The 20,928-nt window shown below is 39.7% G+C and overlaps 1 protein-coding gene across 1 annotated transcript; it reads left to right on the forward strand.

Annotated features, from left to right (window-relative positions):
- The first annotated feature begins 2,427 nt into the window (after positions 1 to 2,427).
- On the forward strand, positions 2,428 to 16,114 carry trpv4 (transient receptor potential cation channel, subfamily V, member 4). The gene is made up of 17 exons (XM_083911841.1): positions 2,428 to 2,511; positions 3,594 to 3,675; positions 5,243 to 5,682; positions 6,271 to 6,419; positions 7,676 to 7,828; positions 8,485 to 8,625; positions 10,052 to 10,350; positions 10,484 to 10,663; positions 10,856 to 11,014; positions 11,702 to 11,794; positions 11,936 to 12,009; positions 12,373 to 12,538; positions 12,627 to 12,693; positions 13,539 to 13,843; positions 14,645 to 14,772; positions 14,858 to 14,979; positions 15,101 to 16,114. Exons 2-17 carry the CDS (start codon positions 3,667 to 3,669, stop codon positions 15,199 to 15,201), a joined length of 2,586 nt encoding a protein of 861 aa, XP_083767967.1. The 5' UTR covers positions 2,428 to 2,511; positions 3,594 to 3,666; the 3' UTR covers positions 15,202 to 16,114.
- Positions 16,115 to 20,928: the final 4,814 nt, after the last annotated feature.

Below are 20,928 nucleotides of genomic sequence, written 5' to 3' on the forward strand. Positions count from 1 at the left end.
AGGCAAATTTACCAAAAGAGATGCACATTTAAACGGAGTATTTCTTTGTTTTCTCTTAAAGAGTCTTGTTTATTTACAGGGAAAGTAAAAGCATGGCCAGATATTTATGTGCTCAGTCCTAACATAATTGTACCAAGGATTTTATACAATGTGCTACCCAACAAGTGATGTTGACCAGGGCTGAAAAGCTACAAAAAAGAAAAAGAAAAATGACAAAATAACAATTTAGAGTGTGGTACGGCTCTGACATATATTTGAAGAAAAATGATTGAAATCCAAAGCACAGAATTTACAAAATTAACTCTATGGAAAATGCATTGATTTGCAAATCATTGAAACCTCATATGAAAATAGCATGCAGACAACATTTCAAATGTTGAAACAGAGAAATGGGCATATAATTGTCAAAAAACGGTGTCATTTCTCAGTTTCAACATTTGATATGTTGTCGTTTTTCAATTAATTATGGATTTTCAATGTTTTGCAAATCAACACATTCTGTTTCTATTTACATTTTACACAGTGTCTCAACTCAACGGGGTTGTATGTTTTCATTTTACACAACAAGGAATTTAAATTGTAGTTTTTAGTTTTTAATTAACAATTTTACTTCAAAGTTATTACATTGTCCTAAATGATTTATCAAGAGTCTTACAAAAGAAATGAATAGAATATTTTTTCCGGGCATCACAAGAAAGAACACCTGTTTGTGCCTTCAGCTGGAGCTATGGAGCATTTAAGTACCCAGCCTGCCTTTAGTCCTTTTGTGTTAACCAGGTAGACTAGTTAAAAACAAAATGTTAATTAATACTGAGGTGTGTGGATCTGCCTCTTTTATGCTTCCACGTGCAGGTCTTGAATCTGCATCTTAACCCTTCTCCCAAAGCAACGCTTCATCAGCACTAAGTGTTTCTCTTTCCACTCTGCCCTCAGGTGCTTATACATAAAAACTGAATGTGTATATCCTTTAAGCCTATTTGTCCAGGGGATATTACGTGTTGCATTACGACTTTTTGCCTTCTTCATGGTTGTTAGAAAGAATCTGGTGCTTAGCAAAGCTTGATTAAATGTCAAATGTGATATTTTGACAGCATACCGACCTTGAGTGAAGGTTATGTTGGTGGCCTTTGGTTAGTCAGTGCTGTTTTGAGTTTATGTGCTGAAATGCTGAAATGCTCATCCGATGCTTCTTTTGTGACAAGAAATTATGTTGCGGTGTCTGTATAGTGCAAAATAACAAATCTTGTATTTTGAATTTATGTGAACCATAATTTGCAATAAAATATGTGCAGTAATTCACGTGATTATCTTTACTTCTTGTGCTTCATCCAGCACAGATCGGAACAGGCAACCTGCAGCGGTGGAAAGTAAATAAGTAACGTTTACTCCAGTTCCACACTTAAGTACAAATATTTTTTATTTGAGTATATTAATTTGTAGCCACTTTATATTTCTACTCATTGCATACATAATAAATGAAATATTGTACTGTAATGTGGTTTTTATTACTTTGAAGATCAGCTTTTTTTAAATCAAATGGTTATCTCATGAAATAAGATGCATTGTTACAAATTAAACGAGCCTATATAATATTTTAAATGATCATCTGAACTTAAAATATATTAAAACTTTTCGCTAGAGTCAAATTATGAATGCTATATATGCATTTTACTTGTAAGTGAGTATTTTTTCAAAGAGGTTTCTCTACATTTACTGAGTAAGAGGCATTAAGCTGAGAACCTGGAGGGGTCAACTACAGCACAGGTAGAGATTAGCTCATATTTTACAATAAAAAAGATAATTAAACACAAGGGAATCAACTGCTATGGGGTATACAAACTTCTTTTTCTTTTGTGTAAGACTCTTTATGCGCCTTTTGTCGGTGTCACTGCTCCTTACCTTAGAGATTTATCAAATTTCACTGTCTGATTTTTGAATAGTTGAGAAATGTGTCAGTTTATATGAAAGTCTACCACTCACAGCAGGCGTGTTTATTCCGCAGTGAAGTCAACAAAAAAGGTCACGAATTAACTTTCACTCTCAACTTTTACGCCACACCTGGGCATCATCATCTCCTGAGGAAGAGAGGCTTCACAGGTAATCACATAACCTGGCCACCCCATCCTCTACCGCGACACCACTGCCTCTTTGAATGGTTCTTTATTGCAGCCGGAGTTTTTCCGAGTCACCCCCCTGCGGCCATCAAGGGTACTACATCTAACACTTCAGCGTTGGCTCCAGCTTTCACGGTCGGCCACTTTTGTCCCACCCAAAAATCTGTGTGAAAGCATCCGTTGTTCTGGTGGACTGCACTCTGGTCGGACACACGCACCAGAGGGAAAGGTAGACTGTGATTTAGTTAAAGCATTTTGTCACGTGGCAGGAGTCACATTAAGCCAGAGGAGCAGCGGAGAAGCACTCAACACGGGAAAGAAAAAGTTTCAAACTGTGGGAAAAAGCTGCGGAGTCATTTATGTCTGAAGAAACACAAACTCAACGGATGAGATCAAGGTAAGTAACATCCCTGATCTTTATTCTTCATTAAATGCATTTGAGGCATCTTCTCACATACATTGATGAGCCTTGATTTTATTTGAGGAAAAAATATTGAACTGAGCTTAAGGTCTGTTAGTTTAGTAATTTAGTAAAACTCATAAGTTTGAGAGAAAGTCGGCTTTAAATGATTCCTCGTGTGTTGTTAGAATTTCACATCTTAACACTGAGATATGTAAAGATAAATAAATAGATAAATAAAAATGACATGGCCTATATTTCTTTATTTTAAACATATAGTTTTGTGGTTTGCTCCTGGCAGAGCCTCCTGCTCTGGATAATGTCTCATGAGCAGTGACAGTGAGCAGGAAGTCCCACGTCTCTGAGAGTCACTCACATGCACAAACTTCCACAGTGGATGTCCACTTTCTGATCCTATAAGTGGACAATAATGAGCCTTGGGTCTACTTTTTAAATTGTGTTTACCACATTTGCCGCACTAGACACCTCCACCTAACAACTTCATCCTTCGCTCTTAGCCTGTTATAATAGTTTTCTCTTTGTTCTTCTGTCTTTTTACTATCTAATGCCCATTGAGGTGTAAAGGCATGATAATCCCAGGGTTGTGAGTCATGCCTCCCCCTTAGTGGGACCCCAGCTCCCCTGTTTGTGTTGCTCTCTGGCAGCCTGGCTTAGATAAGTTGTCAATGTCATGAACAAACTCAGGAAAGATTTGAGAGGAAGCTGCAGGGGGAACATGTGAGGATGTCATGTTGTACAAATCCCCTTGTGATAGCATACTGTAGCGGTGAAGTGTGGGCTTTTGTGTGCAGAGAGAAGCGCCGGTTGTCATGAGTACATATCTCCAGTGTTAAACAGACAGGTGGTGTGATTCTGCCTGTTAGAGGAAACGTATCCTTCCGACCAATGAGAGGCCGGACTCACAACCATGTTATTGGTGTTGGCATCAGCCCTTTCCTACTTTTTTTCCATACATCCCAAAACCAAACGACAGAGCTCTTTTTATATGACTTGGGCCTACACATTTGTTTTTGTCTGTGCTTCTGTGTCAGTTGATGGCTTTTTTTTGTTTTATACAGGACGCCCACATGGTTCAGCATCATTTCCAGTTTGGCTTGAAGAGGAATTTGGCGCATCATTGTGATAAAAGGGATGAATGAGGTACAGAGGGGTTAAATACCAAATGTGTACTTTAACCCTTGTATGGTATTCAGGTCAAATTGGCCTGTTTCAAGTTTTTACAAGAGGAAAAATGGTACATGTGTACATTTTTTCTACCTGAAACTCAATGGCCTTAGTTTGTTTTATGTGATAAACATGTACAAAAATTAAAAAAATGATTATTGAGCACACACATTTACATACTTCATATGGTCTTCGGGTCAGTTTGAGCCACATACATAGAGACACACAGAAATATTCCCAAATACACATACACAAACAGATATGCGCGCAAACACACACACACGCACACGCGCACACACGCACACACACACACAGACACACACACACACACACACACACACACACACACACACACACACACACACACACACACACACACACACACACACACACACAATGTTACATTATTATAATATAAGCACAGAAAACGAATCACACTTGTTAATTTAGGTCTAGAACAGAGTGATTGCAAGTATTAAACATATATGTCATCTTTATTGTTTGAAATTGAGATAAAGAAAATATATTTCAATGGTTTATGAAGTAAAATTTTATTTTATTTTAAATGTACCGGGTCAATTTGACCCTAGGGATACCAGAGAGTGAAGATCATACAAGGGTTAAAATCATCTACTCCAAACTTCAGTGGTTGTTTTGGCAATTATAGTCGGATACAATTAGTTAAATTATTTATTATTTTGTTCATTTTGCTCTTGCCATATGGCGAAACATCTCTGCCACTGTTGCTATTTCCTGCAGTATTTGAGGGGACCTTACTTCTTTTTGAAAATCTTGTCTAAATCATACTGACAATACAAAAACATATAATTAGTTATAAAAACAACATTAGAATAACAAATTTTTTTTCATACTTTCCTGAAGTTCTTACCCTTTAATACACAATTTAAGCTATTGGTGATTCCTGCTGGCTGCGTCTCTTTTTATACATCCTCATCCCTTCTTCCTCATGTGACCTGGAGAATGATCCCCATCATTAAGGTTGATTACTGTGAATGCTGCTTGAATATGCAAGAAAAACATTCAACTGAGGAGCGAAAGGACACAAGTTATATAAATGAGATGCAGCTATTAGGAGCAGGAATAAAAGCCTAGATGACAGAAGCTCCATCTGACAGTTGAAAGTGTAACATTTTCCACTATCATAGATGTCTGACCTCTAGTAGCGCTATGGAGCTGTCTTTCTATCAGTGGGTTTTGTTTATCTTGTGCATCTCAAACATGCAAGTGATGGGATACACATGCGGTGGCAACGGGACAAGTCTGCAATGTGCCAGCAAAGACAGGGAAGACAAAGACTGTTAACTAAAAATCATCTTTGCAAATGTTAAATGGGGAAGTAAACTCATTCAACACATTTGTTTGACCTCACTCAATGAGTTTTATGTGAGTAACGCTGAATGTATAACTTTTGGTTGTTTACAAGAAACAACCACAGGGCACCTTTCTTTTTCCATTTAGTATAAGACTTTCCTGACTACCTAAAGGCCATGCAGCTCACCCAGAACATTTTGTTTTATTCCAGGGCCGTTCTGCTCCCTTCAGAAGGTGCCACCTTGCCTTGTCCAAGGCCGACACCCTGGGCTCTGTTCCTGCTCTCTTTGTAGACGCAGGTGATGGCGGGGCCGCTCAGCCTGAGAGCAACGCAGTGTTAGCCCCGTCTGATCTCTCACACCTGTCTGAGAATGAGGATGGAGCCCCGTCAAATCAGGATACGAGTCAGGATTCGACGGTGGAGCTGGTTCAGCCCGGCCAGCCCGCAGACAGCAGACAGAACCTGCGGATGAAGTTCCAGGGTGCTTTCAAAAAGGGCATTCCCACCCCTATGGACCTATTGGAATCCACCATATATGAGTCAAATGTGGTTCCAGGCCCCAAGAAAGCCCCCATGGACTCACTCTTTGACTATGGTACCTACAGGAACACAAGCAACCAGAAGCGACGCAGGAAGAAACTCCCAAGAGGGTGAGAGGGGGTCTCACTGTCTCTAAACTACAGTTCCCGTGTGTTTCCAGGATTTAATAATTGCATTTCTGTTGACTTTTTGGTTTAACAGTTTCTGACCTAACAGTAGTGAATCCAGACTGGATTTTTTTTCCAGGTACACAAGGGCCGGTTTGGAAAAATGTTCTCATAAAAGCGAAATAACCTCCTACAACTGCCACTCTGTAGGCAGAGGTGTGCCACATGAGGAAGTATGTACACACACTGTGGATCAAGCAGTCCTTCATTCAGCCCATTCACTGATCTAACAGAGAACATGTTGTTGGTCCTTCTGCAGCCGTTGAGGTAATATTTAGGCTGCTCGACCTGTCACATACACACAGAGGTCTATTTACCGGAGTGCTCGAGGGTGTGGATTATGCTTAAAAGATGGTTGGGGCATCAAACACCCATTACATTTTTGATATTATGTCAATGAAAACGAATCACTGGTTACAAAAGGAACTCAACAGATTTTGTTGTAATAAATTTGCATCTTACAGTGAACGTGTGACATCATGACATGTTTTTGTGTTTCCTTAGTAAAACCGAGACGTCCTGTGATGATAGTCAAAGCTCAGACCCGCCAAAAGTAATGAAACTATTCAACCGCTCTCTCCTCTTCGATGGTGTGTCACGTGCAGACCTCGAGGCCCTCGAGGGCCTGTTGGAGTATCTGCAAAGTCACGAAAAGAGGTTAACTGATGAGGAGTTCAGAGGTGAGACTAACATGTGCAGGTTGTCACTCCCATTAGTGTGCTGTATTTTCTCTGTCTAAACTAAACAATGAAATGGCACTACAACTACTACAGCTACGCTAAACTACAGTAGACAAAATGGGGTTGAATTTGATAAGTAGGGCAATTTTTGTGATGCAGATTCATTTGTTTCACGGTTTCTTTCAGAATTCTCTCTCTTGAATGTCGACTCCGCCTTTGCTCTAAAGCAGTTCTCCGTTTTATCTGGTGACTTTTTTACCTTTGACCTTTTGTATTTCTTTGCTCCTGCTGCTTTTGGCTCAAAGGATGTGAGTGGGAAAAGGTGGAGCTGAATCTTTGTCCTTCTAGGCAGGCCCAAGGAAAGCTTCCTGTGTTTGTCTAAGAAGTTTTTTTTCAGGCTTATAACAAGGAGCGGAGAGAAATCACAGCAAACTGTCATCTCCCTCAGAGAGTTAAACAGGGCTTTACGCTGTTTTTTTTCAAAAACTGAGACTAAATATAGTAAAGGGCTTTCTTGACCTGTCTCTTACAATTTGATCTCTTGAACTCTACTTAACTATTTGCATGCATCAATTTCCCAAACTCTATCTTCTTTCGAGAGGAGGGAGTATTTCTGTAATAGCAATAGCCTAACTAATAAAAAAAATTAAATTACAATTTCAGTTTCAATTTATTAAAAACAAACTCTCATACTGAGTCAGCTGAAACACCTGAACACCACGTGTTGCAATTAAGAGGGTGTAAGAATTGAAGTTAGCAAACAAGTTAAGAAGTCTAAAGAGCTAACTAAGAACCAGATAGCCTAGCCTGCTAGCTAACAGTAGTGAATAAACAGTTGAAATAGAAAAGCAATTGATTAACAGTTCAAATGTTTAGCTTAATGTATGAATAAACAGTTAAAATAGGCCTATGGGATGAATAAACATTTTCTATAGTTAGCTTATATAGTTATTTAAAAGTAACAAACAATTCTGTTAAGTAAATAGAATGAACCGTGGTGCTAGCTACTGTAGAAGAACCATAAATGGTTGAAATGTTTCTGCCATTAGCAGTACAAATGCAAACCTGACCAAACCGACCTAAAAATCAATGTTAAAAATTAAATTGTATGAAATATATTCAAACAATATCTACTTTTATATAGTTTAAAAGTAATTCAAATGAACACATTTGGAACATGATTGCTCTTGATCGTGTACTTAAATATATCGGTGTACTGTAGTAAAAACTTTGTTTAAATTTCATTTTTCCACCAGAGCTGTCCACGGGTAAGACATGTCTGCCTAAAGCCCTGTTGAACCTTTACGGCAGGCAGAACGTCACCATCCCACTGCTGGTGGACGTAGCGGAGAAGACTGGAAACCTTAGAGAGTTCATTAATACACCCTTCAGAGATGTCTACTACAGAGGTATGGACATGACCCAATAATGATAACATGCAGTTACATTGAAGTCAGTTGTAATTCAAAGGAGTTCTTTAAAGAAATAAGCCATTTGTCTGAGACTATTTTTTGTTTAAAGTTACTGCAGCTTGCCTGGCTGGTGGTCGAGGCCCATATGGGGACTGTATTTATATTCTCTTTATTTACAGTGACTATTTACAGCTCTGTAAATGAGAAGTTCCAGGCCTCATTTGTTTGGCTTTCATCCTAAATACTGACTGCCACCTTTTTGAAAAAATAGGTTTCAAGAACACCTTGAAACACAAAATGTGGTGTTGCTCTTCTCTTGCCTGTGACAAACAATAAAAAACTTTAGAGGCACAGTTTCTATGGGTGTTGACCCTGTAGGAACAGCCTGCACACAACCCTTTGCTACTCAATGTTTTTTTACGACCTTGACCCTTAAGCTCACTTTCTCAAAAGAAAAAAAAATCTTGACACAGTTGACACTTTTTCTTATGTTACTGTGTTTTGTTTAGGTTGTTTTTTTTTGTCAATACTTCATTTTAATAATAACCTCTTGGAAAACCCATTCTTTCAGCTGGTATTTATTTAATTGAACACAACAAACAAAACAGCTAATTGGAATATAATGTGTTTTTTTGTTTTTTTTGCATTGTCAGGCCAGACGGCGCTCCACATTGCTATAGAGCGACGCTGTAAGCAGTATGTGGAGCTTTTGGTGGAGAAGGGAGCTGATGTTCACGCCCAGGCAAGGGGACGCTTCTTCCAGCCCAGAGACGAGGGGGGCTACTTCTACTTTGGTAATGACTTGTGTCAGCACAAAACAAAACAAAACAAAAGAGTGAATTGTGCTTCTGTATTTCTGTTTCAAGCGAACCATTTACTCTAGCCTAGACGGTCACAGGAAGATGTCTGGTAAATTGTTTCTGTATTTTCTGCCTCATATGGTGGTAATGATGTGGTGTGTCTGAGGTTTCTATGACATCACTGGACCCTCTGTCAGTTTCCTCACTGGCTCTGAGTTTCTGGTTTAATCATAAGTGGTTATTCTGTCTTTTACAGCACAGAGTTGACATTTAATTTGCAGTGTGTACTATAGAAACTGTCAAGCTGGTACACAGTCCTGGCAAGGAAACCTCTGTTGCAATGGAAAAATGAAGTGACATAAGACCCCACCCTTTCTCTTTTTAACGTGGCAGGTTACTGCTGTGGTCCAGAGGTGAAGTCCACCATAGCCAAATGTTTTCTGAAGTATCGTACGAGAAACCGTCATTATTGTTGCTCCAAAAACACATGAAAAGACAAGCATTATGTCATATGTTCAAGAGGTTGTCCAGTGAAAGGTGTCAGTGTTCTGCAGTGCAGACAAGAAAACATCCTCAGCTTAAACCTCCTCTGGGCAGGACTTAGCTGACCTGTAAGAGAGGAAATGAGAGCCTGTAACTCAACGCTGCCCTCTGTGGTGTCTGTTAAGACACAACCTCCCACGTCACAGTACATGGTAACCAGAAAACATATGTAGTTTTTTATTTATAAGAGTGTGTCCTTTTAGCATTGTGAAGATAAATATAGCTCATATAATTGATTTTAATGTTACTCTCCATAAACCCTGAAAAAAGGTAGCTTGTTATGGACTCTGTTTTATTTTTTACCCAACCCAGTTTTAACAATTATTTATTTGATTACATTCATGCGTTATACTTCTCACTCATCACAGAGAAGATGATTTCTATTTGCACTTAGCACGGTTGTCATTCCCAAATCCCAGCGTGTCCGAGCACAGTGTGAGTAATTTGCTGCGGAGCTTTGCAGTGAGGTGAACAGGAACCTGGCAGGGCTGATGGCTAATGGGATTTAGACTCACGCTAACACTCTGCATGCACCCGTGCAAATCCATGAAGAGGAGCGCTTCTATGTGAGGTGACAAAGTAATCTGTCACCCATGGCAACGGCTCATTTTCAGCAGCTGCCTTTGGCACTCTGGCCCCATTGCGCCCCTCCCTCAAACAACTGCTAATTGTGCTGTTTTCATAGTGGGGATTTAAGTCAAACCTTCAATCCATGTTTAGTATGTTATGCAAAACATACGCCAGCTACAGTTCTTAATTAACCCTCCTGTTGATTTGATTATTTTTAATCTGAGGTTCCTTTACTCTCCTGTGAATTCAAGCGAGTGCTCACTCTCTCTCTCTCTCTCTCTCTCTCTCTCTCTCTCTGTTTGCCTAGGTGAGCTGCCCCTCTCCCTGGCTGCATGCACTAACCAGCCAGACATAGTGCACTACCTGATTGAAAATCCACACAAGAAAGCCGACCTGCGGCGCCAGGATTCACGTGGAAACACAGTGCTGCACGCCCTAGTACACATTGCAGACAACACCAAGGACAACACACGTTTCCTCACAAAGATGTACGACCTGCTGCTAATCAAGAGTGCCAAGCTCTACCCAGACTGCAGCCTGGAGACAGTGTTTAACAACGACGGCATGTCACCCCTCATGATGGCTGCCAAGCTGGGCAAGATCGGGGTAGGGATAATGAAACATCAGTGTGTCAAGCAGCATCAGTATAATAGAATACGTTTTTCATCATCCCATTTCCACAAACCGTAATATTATTAAGTCAAAGGTCAGCAGGTCAGCTTATTTCATGTTCCTTCAGGTTTTTCAGCACATTATCCGCCGTGAGATCAAAGATGAGGAAGTTCGTCATCTGTCACGTAAGTTCAAGGACTGGGCATATGGGCCAGTGTACTCCTCCCTCTACGATCTGTCCTCACTGGATACATGTGGAGAGGAACCATCTGTGCTTGAAATCCTGGTCTACAACAGCCGCAATGAGGTGAATAAGAACATTTTTCTCAAGTTTATGTTTTTATTTCCACTATAAACAAATACAACTAAAAATAAGTATTGTCCCTCACCAGGAATAACATAAACATATAATGGGTGCCTTAAAATCTGAGTGCAATACAAGATTCTCTTTATGTTGATTTTCATTATGTCAGAGTTATGTTTCCTGTCCTGTTGTCAGAACCGCCACGAGATGCTGGCAGTGGAACCCATCAATGAGCTGTTGAGGGCTAAATGGCAGAAGTTTGCTGCTGTAACCTTTTACATCAGCGTGGTTTCCTACCTCATGACCATGATCATCTTTACCGTAGTTGCTTATTACCACCCAACAGAGGGAACGGTGGGTGTGAAATACTAAAATTGATTCCACAGGCAAGGACTGCTTAGGAGATAGAGAATATGTATCTGTTCCTTGGAATAATTTGACATTAAACAGAATTAAACATTTGATAGATTAGAAAGTAATCTATATATGAACTCTTATAGATATAAAAAGTGAGATATCATTTGTTGAACTATGGAACCTTTTGTGAAAATAAATAAATACACATTTCTATATCATGGTAATTTAAAGGAATGAACCTGAAAACCTTTCATCGACACCACTTTGAGACTCATTTTGCACTAAGTGACCACTATTTTTAAGGAATGTTTAAATGTTTTCGGGAAAACCCCTTATATGCTCTCTCTCCAAGAAGTACACCAGAGGACTGATACCCCTGTATGCTAAATATGAAGCTACAGCCAGCAGCTGCTTAGCTTAGCTTAGCATAAAGACCAGAAGCAGACAGAGACAGCTAGTCCGACTGTCCAAAGTTGCAGCTGGCTCTATGGACAAATGTTACATTGAGAACAATCTTCTCATCTAAGTCTTGGCAAGACAGCAAATGCTCCTAAAATGTTTGATGATCCTTTGACTCAGAGTTTAATCAACGGATATGGTGCATTTTTGTAAATATATTAGCTACATTTTATTGCTAAAAAATTCTGATTAAGTTAAAATGACAAGTCTCGTCCTTCCTTCCAGCCTCCGTACCCTTACACTACATCTTCTGATTACCTGCGTATGGCAGGAGAGATCATCACCTTGGCATCAGGAATTTTCTTTTTCCTCACCAATGTGAGTCAACACTCTGATGCCTCAGTTTGATCATTGGTTGCTGACTGCTGTCTCCCAGTGTCTTGCATCAAATTTGAACCTGTAACGAATGTGTTGTTGTTGGTGTCGTCATTATGGAAATGTCTCTCCTGCTCTTTGCAGATTAAGGACCTCTTCTTGAAGAAGTGCCCTGGGGTGAAGTCTTTATTTATTGATGGATCCTTTCAACTGCTGTAGTAAGTATCCACCCTAGTTCCCCCTCTTCTTCACCTTGGCCGTAGCTCTTGCTGACTTTTACTCGAGGCAAATTTTGCATCCTCTCAATTGAGGCATCTAAATAATTTCTCAACCTCCTCTCTGGCATGTTTTATAGTTTACATCTTTAATTAAACCCAGGATCCAAACAAACAGCAGAGACTATCTAACACCTTTCTGAACTGTGTTGATTTGAATCGTTAGCAACATGTAATGCCTACATTCTGTTAGAAATGTTAAATTCCAGCAATCATGTCCTTCTGTCTTCATTTAGGCTTTTACTGCAGTATCACAGACTCTAGCAGTGGAACTGGTTCCTTGACAAACCTCTCTGTCCTCTCTAGCTTTGTCTACTCTGTGCTGATTGTAGTCACAGCTGCTCTGTACCTGTCTGGCGTTAAGGCCTACGTGTCTGTGATGGTGTTTGCACTTGTGCTGGGCTGGATGAACACTCTCTACTTCACAAGAGGCCTAAAGCTCACTGGCACCTACAGCATCATGATACAAAAGGTTAGATATTGTAAACATTTAACCAATGAAAATGAATAAATATCACCATTTATGGTGTCTTGACACTCCTTTTATTTTTGGTTCACAGATTCTTTTCAAAGACCTTTTCAGATTTCTGCTGGTGTACGTGCTCTTCATGATTGGATATGCATCAGGTAGGCTTATGTTCACCTAACTTTACAGGTTACATTTTGGGATAGTTCAGCTATTTTGAAGTGGGGTTGTAAGAGGTAATTATCCATAGTCAGTGTTTTACCTACAGTAGATGACGGTTAGCACGCCACCGGTTTGGAGAAGCAGGCAGGAGTCCCGACACAAGAGCTAAGCAATGTACTGCTGTGGACGGGGGCAGCACTCTAAACATATTTTAGCCACTTAAAAAGGCGCACCTAAAAAAAAAAATCCATTTCAGTTTAAGTGTACACTATATTTAGAGTATGTTTGACACTCTTTCTTGTAATTTATTTATTTCATAAACCAGCAGAAAGTTTGCAAAACATTGCACATATCTTGAGAAAATGTAGTGCTAAAGGAAAGAGCTGTCTTATGGCAAAGTAAAGAAGTGAAAATATTCTAAACATAGTGTACACTTAAACTGCTATAGTTTTATAGGTGTGCTTTTTTTAAGGTGAAGTATGTTTTTTGGGTAAGCTGCTTCTCCCATTCACAGCATCTTCTGTCGATCCTCTTGTCTGCTTATCCAAACTGGTGGTCTACTGCAGGTAATACTGACTGGATTAGTACCTCATACACTTCAAAAAGGCTGAACTATCCCTTTAACCCATTATTTCTGTTTGATCAGTACAAAAAACATATTGTCATGCTGTTGTTTAACTGGGTTAAGTCATATTCCAGTCTTTATTCAAAGCTAACCTTTTTCTGGCTGTAGCTTCATATTTGTATTTGACAGAGAGTAGTCTCAAGTTCCTCATATAACTTTCAGCATGAAACCTAGTGCCCACAGACGCATAACCCAACCTCTTCTGTGTTCACCCCACAGCTCTAGTGTCCCTGCTGACAATGTGTCCTCCACCCGGCACAGAGTGTGATGGGGGCTGCCCCACCTACCCCAACTGCAGGGACCCAGACACCTTCAGTGCTTTCCTACTGGACCTCTTTAAGCTGACTATTGGGATGGGAGAACTGGACATGATCCACAGTGCACAGTATCCTGCAGTCTTCCTCATTCTGTTGGTTACCTACATCATCCTCACGTTTGTCCTGCTGCTGAACATGTTGATAGCTTTGATGGGGGAGACAGTGGGACAGGTGTCGAAGGAGAGCAAGAAGATCTGGAAGCTTCAGGTAAGCTGGAAGTAACTGTTTTTGGTGGGCAGTGTCAACAAAATATGATCTCACGCTTTAAAGGGTAAGTTGTTCTCCAAAATGAAGAAAAGTGGAAATATTGTCTCATTACCTCATCTGGTATAGCCTTGCAGATAGTTTTGATTCATTTTTAGCAGGTTTTGAGATATCTACCTCTGAGATATCTACTTCAACACATGAGAGGTAAAAATATAATAACTTTGAGATAAACGTAACATCAGCATGCTGACATGCTCACAAAGACGATGCTAACGTCCTGCCCAATCCCTACCAGAAATATGCATGTGCATAGATGTTTGAGGTGAGGTACTGACATTGAATGGTTTGGATTAGGATAGCCCAATGGTCAGGGGTTAGGTTGAAAAACAAATTGAGTTTCCAATACTGATCAGGTAGTGACAGTGCTGATGCTACCATGGTAACCATCTCAGTGTAGTGTGTAAGCATGCTAACATTTGGTTACCAGCAACAAAAAGAACAGCTGAGGCTGATAGAAATGACATATATTTTTTTTCTGTATTTGGTCTTAACCAAAGTAATGAGCACATTCAAATTCTGACCTTTTCAGAGGTTTAACCAATGCAATGAGCACCACAATGTTTATTCACTTCCACTGCTTTGTTTTTGGTCGAAGCATCTCAAAGACAAATATCTCACAACCTGTGCAAATAAAACAAAAACTATCCGATTGGCTAATTGCCACAATAGGTAAGTAAGGAAATGTTTTTTTGTCATTTGAGTGGCTTAAATACTCTAATTAAACATAATGTGTTCCCACAGTGGGCAACGACCATTTTGGACATTGAGCGCTCTTTCCCAGTTTGTGTTCGCAAGTCTTTTCGAGCCGGGGAGATGGTGACTGTAGGGAAGAGCTGGGACGGCACACCTGACCGACGCTGGTGCTTCAGGTATTATGATCACATTATATCACTCAGCAGCACCAATGCTACTTAAAAGGAAACTGTCAAACCAAATAGTGTCTTGTAATATCAGGGTAGATGAGGTGAACTGGTGCCACTGGAACCAGAACCTAGCAATAATCAACGAGGACCCAGGCAAGAATGAGACATGCCAAGCCAACGGGTTGCAGCCGAGCGTCAGAGCCTTGCGGAGAGGTGGGATTCTCACTGTGCTTTCATGAATAAATGCATTGACAAATAAGTCTATATTCATGTGGAGCGCACACTAACTTATTCATACAGATCAAAGAAAATCCTTCTTTTTATCCCCCTCCAGACCGCTGGTCCACGGTGGTTCCACGGGCGCTGGAGTTAAGTAAGGGTCCGCGGCCTCGTGATCGAGTGATTGAGATGGAGCCACTGACGCCCAGGCACTGACTCCTGCAGAAGACTAGTGCTGTCCTTCTTATAAAGAGACAGCAGAGAGCCATCAGCGCCAGTGAGATCACTCTGCAGGGGACAATTTGGCCGATAAGTGTAGTCATTTGCACAGATTTCATGTGCCTTTTGTTCAGAGAAGCCATAGTAAATGTTACAGTAAGACAGTCAGTGTAATAGGACAGAGGACTGAGCACACAGAGACACTGGATGTACAATGTCTTAAAGAATCACTGATCTGAAAAACAGCAAATAGAGTTAAAAACACCAAACATGAGATTAAAAAGGAAGAAATGTGTTTTTTTTTACTTCACAGAAGAATACAAAAGGTATTAATTAATAAAAATGTACTGTAATTCAGACATCAGTGACTGATCACTCAGGGGTTCAAGAGAGTCCAAATATTTCAAGTCTCATTATAATTTTACAGAAAACAGAATCATGGGTTTTCTAATAGCCAGCAGAAGCATAATGACTGTATTATTGCGTTCATTAGCAGTGTAAACAAAAGCTTTGATAGAGACGCTGCACAGATATAATCATAATGAGAGATATTTAAAGAAATCTTTGCAACAAATATTCATAGACTTAGAGAATAGAATTCAGCCTTTATTTGCTTGCTCTATATTTAAGAGGTCCCTATCTGGTATCTCATAAAGATTATATTGTATATGGTAATTTGAATGTGTATTGTTCTGGCTAAGGCGGTTCAGTGTACAGAAACAGGATATATATATTGTATGATGTTGTTTTTTACCCCCATTTCTATACCGTATTAATCAGATAGTTTCAAAGTCTCAGGCTTGGGCCGACAGCTCAGGCAGCGCAGCTTTCATTTGAAATGAAACAATGCACTATGCCAATTTCTGATGTGTGCATTATTATATGAACACAAAGACATTGTTCTGAACAAGATGGGCATGATGAGCAGGTTATAGTTGTCAAGCAAATATGCAAATGCAAGACAATAGCCTTCCATGTTATGGCTTGTCTTTGAATTTCCAGAGTTATTGTTCCTTTGCAGCTGGGGTATTTGCATAATCAACTCTCAGGCCTTGCCATTATGTGCTTCCTGCTATTTGCTGCAGTGTTTTCATTGCAATTGGCTCATTGCCCTATACAGCGTACGCTTATGTATGCCTAACTACTGTATGTATAGATGTATTTATGTTATTGTACTACATGGCAGGGTTTGATTAACAGCAGATAGACCATACAATTGCCTAACTCATTACTGTTGAGGGCCACAGGTCATTGTTCACTCACTTTATATTGCTTTTATAAATATGTCTATGCATCATATGTTTTTGCTACAAAGAACAGTAAACACTGACTTCATTTTTATGTTTATTGAATATAATTATGAGATTTTTTTTTTGGAAGACGTTTTACATTCAAAATATGATCGTATCATATGTGAATGATTAATTTAATTTTTTATGCTAAGATTTTTGCTACTAACCAACATCATTTAGAAATGATTTAATTTGACCAAGTGTCCCATATGAATTTGTGAGGGATAGTAAAATGATAAAACACATTTGGGAAAATGCTGAAAACAATTTCCAGAGAAAGGTTTAATATGGAAATGTAAGATTTGTGTTGTGGGGGTTTTAAATCAGTTTTTGTATTCTGTTTCCATTTTTAAAAAGATGGACAAACTTTAAAATACCTACATGTATGTTCATTATCATATATATTATTGCAACATTGTTCTAGAAAAAATAAATTGTATATTACAATACGAAATGTCAAGAATTAAATTTTTGGAGGCCAACTTTCTCTATAATCTTTCCAAGAAGGTTTTGATGACAAAAAAAGGAGTTTTCAGTGTATTTGTTACAATGTACACATTCATTACACTTCACACCACTTCTCAAAAACTCATTATAAGGCTTTAGACTTCTGTTAATTATCATTTGCAGTTCCTTCTCTGGCCTGGTGATGGCTGCAGAGGTCTAAATTCCTCCGTTGTGTTGCACGTAGACAGTTGTGGCAGACAAGTGTTAGCCGTGTCTACTATTGCAGAGACTGAAGGACACACACACACACACATATATATATATATATATATATATATATATATATATATATATTGTAATTATAGCTGTAAATATTGAATTGTCACTGCTAACTGTTATTAGCACTATAACCTTTAACAGGTTATAGTTTGTATAATGCGATCCACTTGTGAAACATTTTTTCCTGTGGATCTCAGGTCTCGTTGACCTCGCTGTAACACCCGACCAGTAATTATGGGCTTTTGCCTTCCTAATGAAACCACAAGCTGGCAACAATTTATGAACTGCTTCACTGCTTTTCACCTTTCATCATTACACTTCACCTTTCCTTTTCCTCTTTAAAAATGCTACAGTGGTGATTCTCACTCATGATAACTAGCCTCACCCCTCACCTCCCATCCCCCTGCTCCTTCAGCAGCGCTGAAGGACACAGGGAATCTCTCACCACCTCAGAGAAGAGGCTAATCCTCTTTGCCCCAACTTTAACTGGGCCACTAATCCTCCAGGTTTATCTAAGCAGTGAGCACCTAGCGCTGCTGACAACTTGGCCTGCCCTCCTCCTCGCAGCCTCTTAAGTAGGGCAGGGCTCGGTCCTGCAAGTGTCACTGTCAGCAACTCTGGAACCGCACACTTGCACAGGAAGTGTGAGCTGTTAACAAAATGGCTCACTTGCTTGCAGCATGTGTGCGCTCGCTGCCACAAATGTGTCTCAACAAACCAAAGTGACAGCCAAGCAGGATCATGTTGTAACGGCCCTCATTTAGCAACCTCACATAAGGGAAAGTTGACAGTCTCAGCCGGAGGTCTTAAGTAAACTAACTAGCTTTGATATTGGCAGTACAAACTGTTCAGCTATTGTCCAGCCAGTTAAGCTTTAAGGAGTTTAGGCTGATGGGTCTAGCGGATACCCAGCTGGACTTGGGCCAACTCATTCTTTATTCACTTAACAACACTCAAGACTGTCTGATAGCTTCAAGAACAACATTCATTTATAGCCTGAGGTCCAGCAGCCGGACACAGAGAGGGAAACCTATCCACATATTGGTCACACTCTCAGTAAACAAGCTAATATTGCACAAGAGACTCTCTAGACTAACAGATAAAGATAAATTAAAAGCGGGTTTCTCACAGATTTAAGTCAGTGCTACAGTATTTATCTTTCTTGAAATAATTCCTTAAAAGTCCTTCTATAATCGCCAGTGAAAAATTTCACCAGGGTGTGGTATTTCTAAATGGAATGAGCAAGGCACAGGAAGTGGCATTTAAGGTTGCATAGTGCAACCATCTACTTTGCTGAAGGCAGTGTTATCAGTTAGTTGAAATAAAAGTCCTACTTTCATGTTTTTATTGGGGGCGGGCACAAATGCATGTGTCCCCAAAATCTATACTCCTATGGGGGTATGAACAATCACGGGAAGCACTGGGAGATGAGGAACCAGAGACATATTGGTTAGGTGGTGTATGAGGTGACCTTTCAGTTCATCTAAGATAAAACAAGGCAGCTGAACCCGAAATGATACAGAGTGTCTAAACTGACAGGCGAGGGCACGGTGGCAGCAGAACGTCAGCCTGCTGCTTAGGTCTCTATAGCCATTTCTCATGATTTATTGTGAAATTGCCAGGGACTCAATGTGGCGTGCAGGTGAATGAGTTTTGCTAATAAGAGAAGCATTTCTGCTCCACAGAGCTCTTTTTCTGTCTGAGCGAGCGTCTATGAAATCAGTGTGCAGTCTCCCAGCACCACATGCTCTGTTGGAGGCGGCTGGCTCATCAGTCTACGGCTTATCTTATGTTTTATGTGGGTGGAGAGGTTGGGAGTGAGGAGAGAAAAGAAGGTAAAAGCCTCAATATTGAATTTGCGAAGGTATACCTGTGTTGTTAAACATTGAGATTGGGTCTATGTTGTGTTGCTTATTTCAGGAAATGGACTTGCAGTGAGGCCATTTACTCACACAATGCTACTAAGAAAAACATTTTTTAACAAAAAAAGACAAGATATTTTTGATAGCTTGTCATTTCAATATAGGGTTTTAATGATGAAATTAAACTAAAGTACTGTTTGACATTTTGGTGTGTCTTTGGAGGAGGCATAGGAAGCAAATTAGTTTGAGCTGCAATAAAAGAGACAAAGATCACAGGCTCTTCTTTGATTTGTTACACATTATGTTCAGAAAAACTATTATTTGAGACAACTGATGTTCTCTCATTGCATGACTTATATCCAGGCTTTAGAAGAGGACTTCGTCTTGACCACTTTAGTAAATTGCATGTAAAGAGACTTAGACCTTTGCCTCTGCTTAAGAGCAGTTTCGCCAAATCCTCATCCAGGAAAAATGCCAATCACTGTCCCCTTCTATACTGTTTGTTGTCTTCCAAGGAGTCTTTGAGGCCTTAGGGATGCCACAATATACTACTACAGAGGTGAAAACGGTCAAGTGTACAACAGGATTGTAGAGGCCGGCATATGGCGGTGATGTGCAAAGTGAATCCTAAGACTAATATGCTTACCTTCGTTACAGTAAGTTCCCGTCCAGAGTCTTAAAAATTGTGTAAGAAGATGTTTACAGTAAGGGAGGGAGAAGAAGAAAAGACCACAGATGAGTATAGCAACAAGACAGGCATAGAAGTCATTTGCTTTATTTACTTTTGTGAAACAATAGTACATAAGAGAGGAGAGGTCAAATGAAAACCAACCATCTACATCAAAATAAAGAAATTTCAGTCCTGAGATTGACAAAAAGCAGGGAACAGACAAAATATCTACTCTGGTCATTGGGATGGAAGGGGACAGTGGCAGTTTCAGCAAATTGAAGATGATGGTTGTGGGGAGATTAGGGGGAGATTGCAGAACTGGAGAGGGGGTAAAAGGTAAGCAATCACTGGGATGCTTGGCTGTAGGCACATTCAAAAGTTGAAAACCCCACGACAAAAGGATTTTACAGCTTTTTTTTAATATTCAGACTTCTTATTTAGAAATCTAAGACTCATATATTATCATTGTCAAAAAAAAGCAAGGTATTCTTTACATTTTTTCATCCTGAGGAGACAAAATCGTTTTTTAAACATAAATACAACACTGCAGGGAGAACAATAAGAGAGATGCTTAATAGATTTCCCATTTCCATATATATTATTTTCTCAAGGTTGCCGCACCCTCAGACTTTGGCAGCGTTGGTGCATTCGAAATAATTCTGGGGGGAAACAGCTCTGTTTGTCCACAGGAACATTCGGAGAGCCACACAAACAGTAAAAGGAAACAGGAAGAAAAAAAGCAAAATCCCCAGACTTTTGCGTTTAGATTGGATACAGCAATATACCCACCACAGAAACTAGATGAATATTTGGAGGCCATAAGCTTTTTCAGCTGAACATACATAGTAGTGACGCTGAAGAAATAAAAAGCTGTAAACTCCTGGAATTACGACCTGCTGCATCGCCTTTTAGAAAAGGGCTGTGGGGCTGTGCCTTTGGAAAAAAAAAACCCTGATTTATTTTGTGATCTGTGCTGACTTTTACCTTGTGTTGTATTTAATAAATGCTTAAAACAACATTTAAATTGGATGGTACTCACATTCGACCCATCCAGTTTTATTACAATAGCACAATAGAGATGGCAATGTGCTGTAACTCTGTAGCAAAACAAATCTTTTTATGATATTGGGCATCACAGCTATACAGCTGGCGGGTTAAGCCTCCTCAGGACCAT

Source organism: Echiichthys vipera (genome assembly GCF_963691815.1).
Source record: "Echiichthys vipera genome assembly, chromosome: 4".
Taxonomy (NCBI): domain Eukaryota; kingdom Metazoa; phylum Chordata; class Actinopteri; order Perciformes; family Trachinidae; genus Echiichthys; species Echiichthys vipera.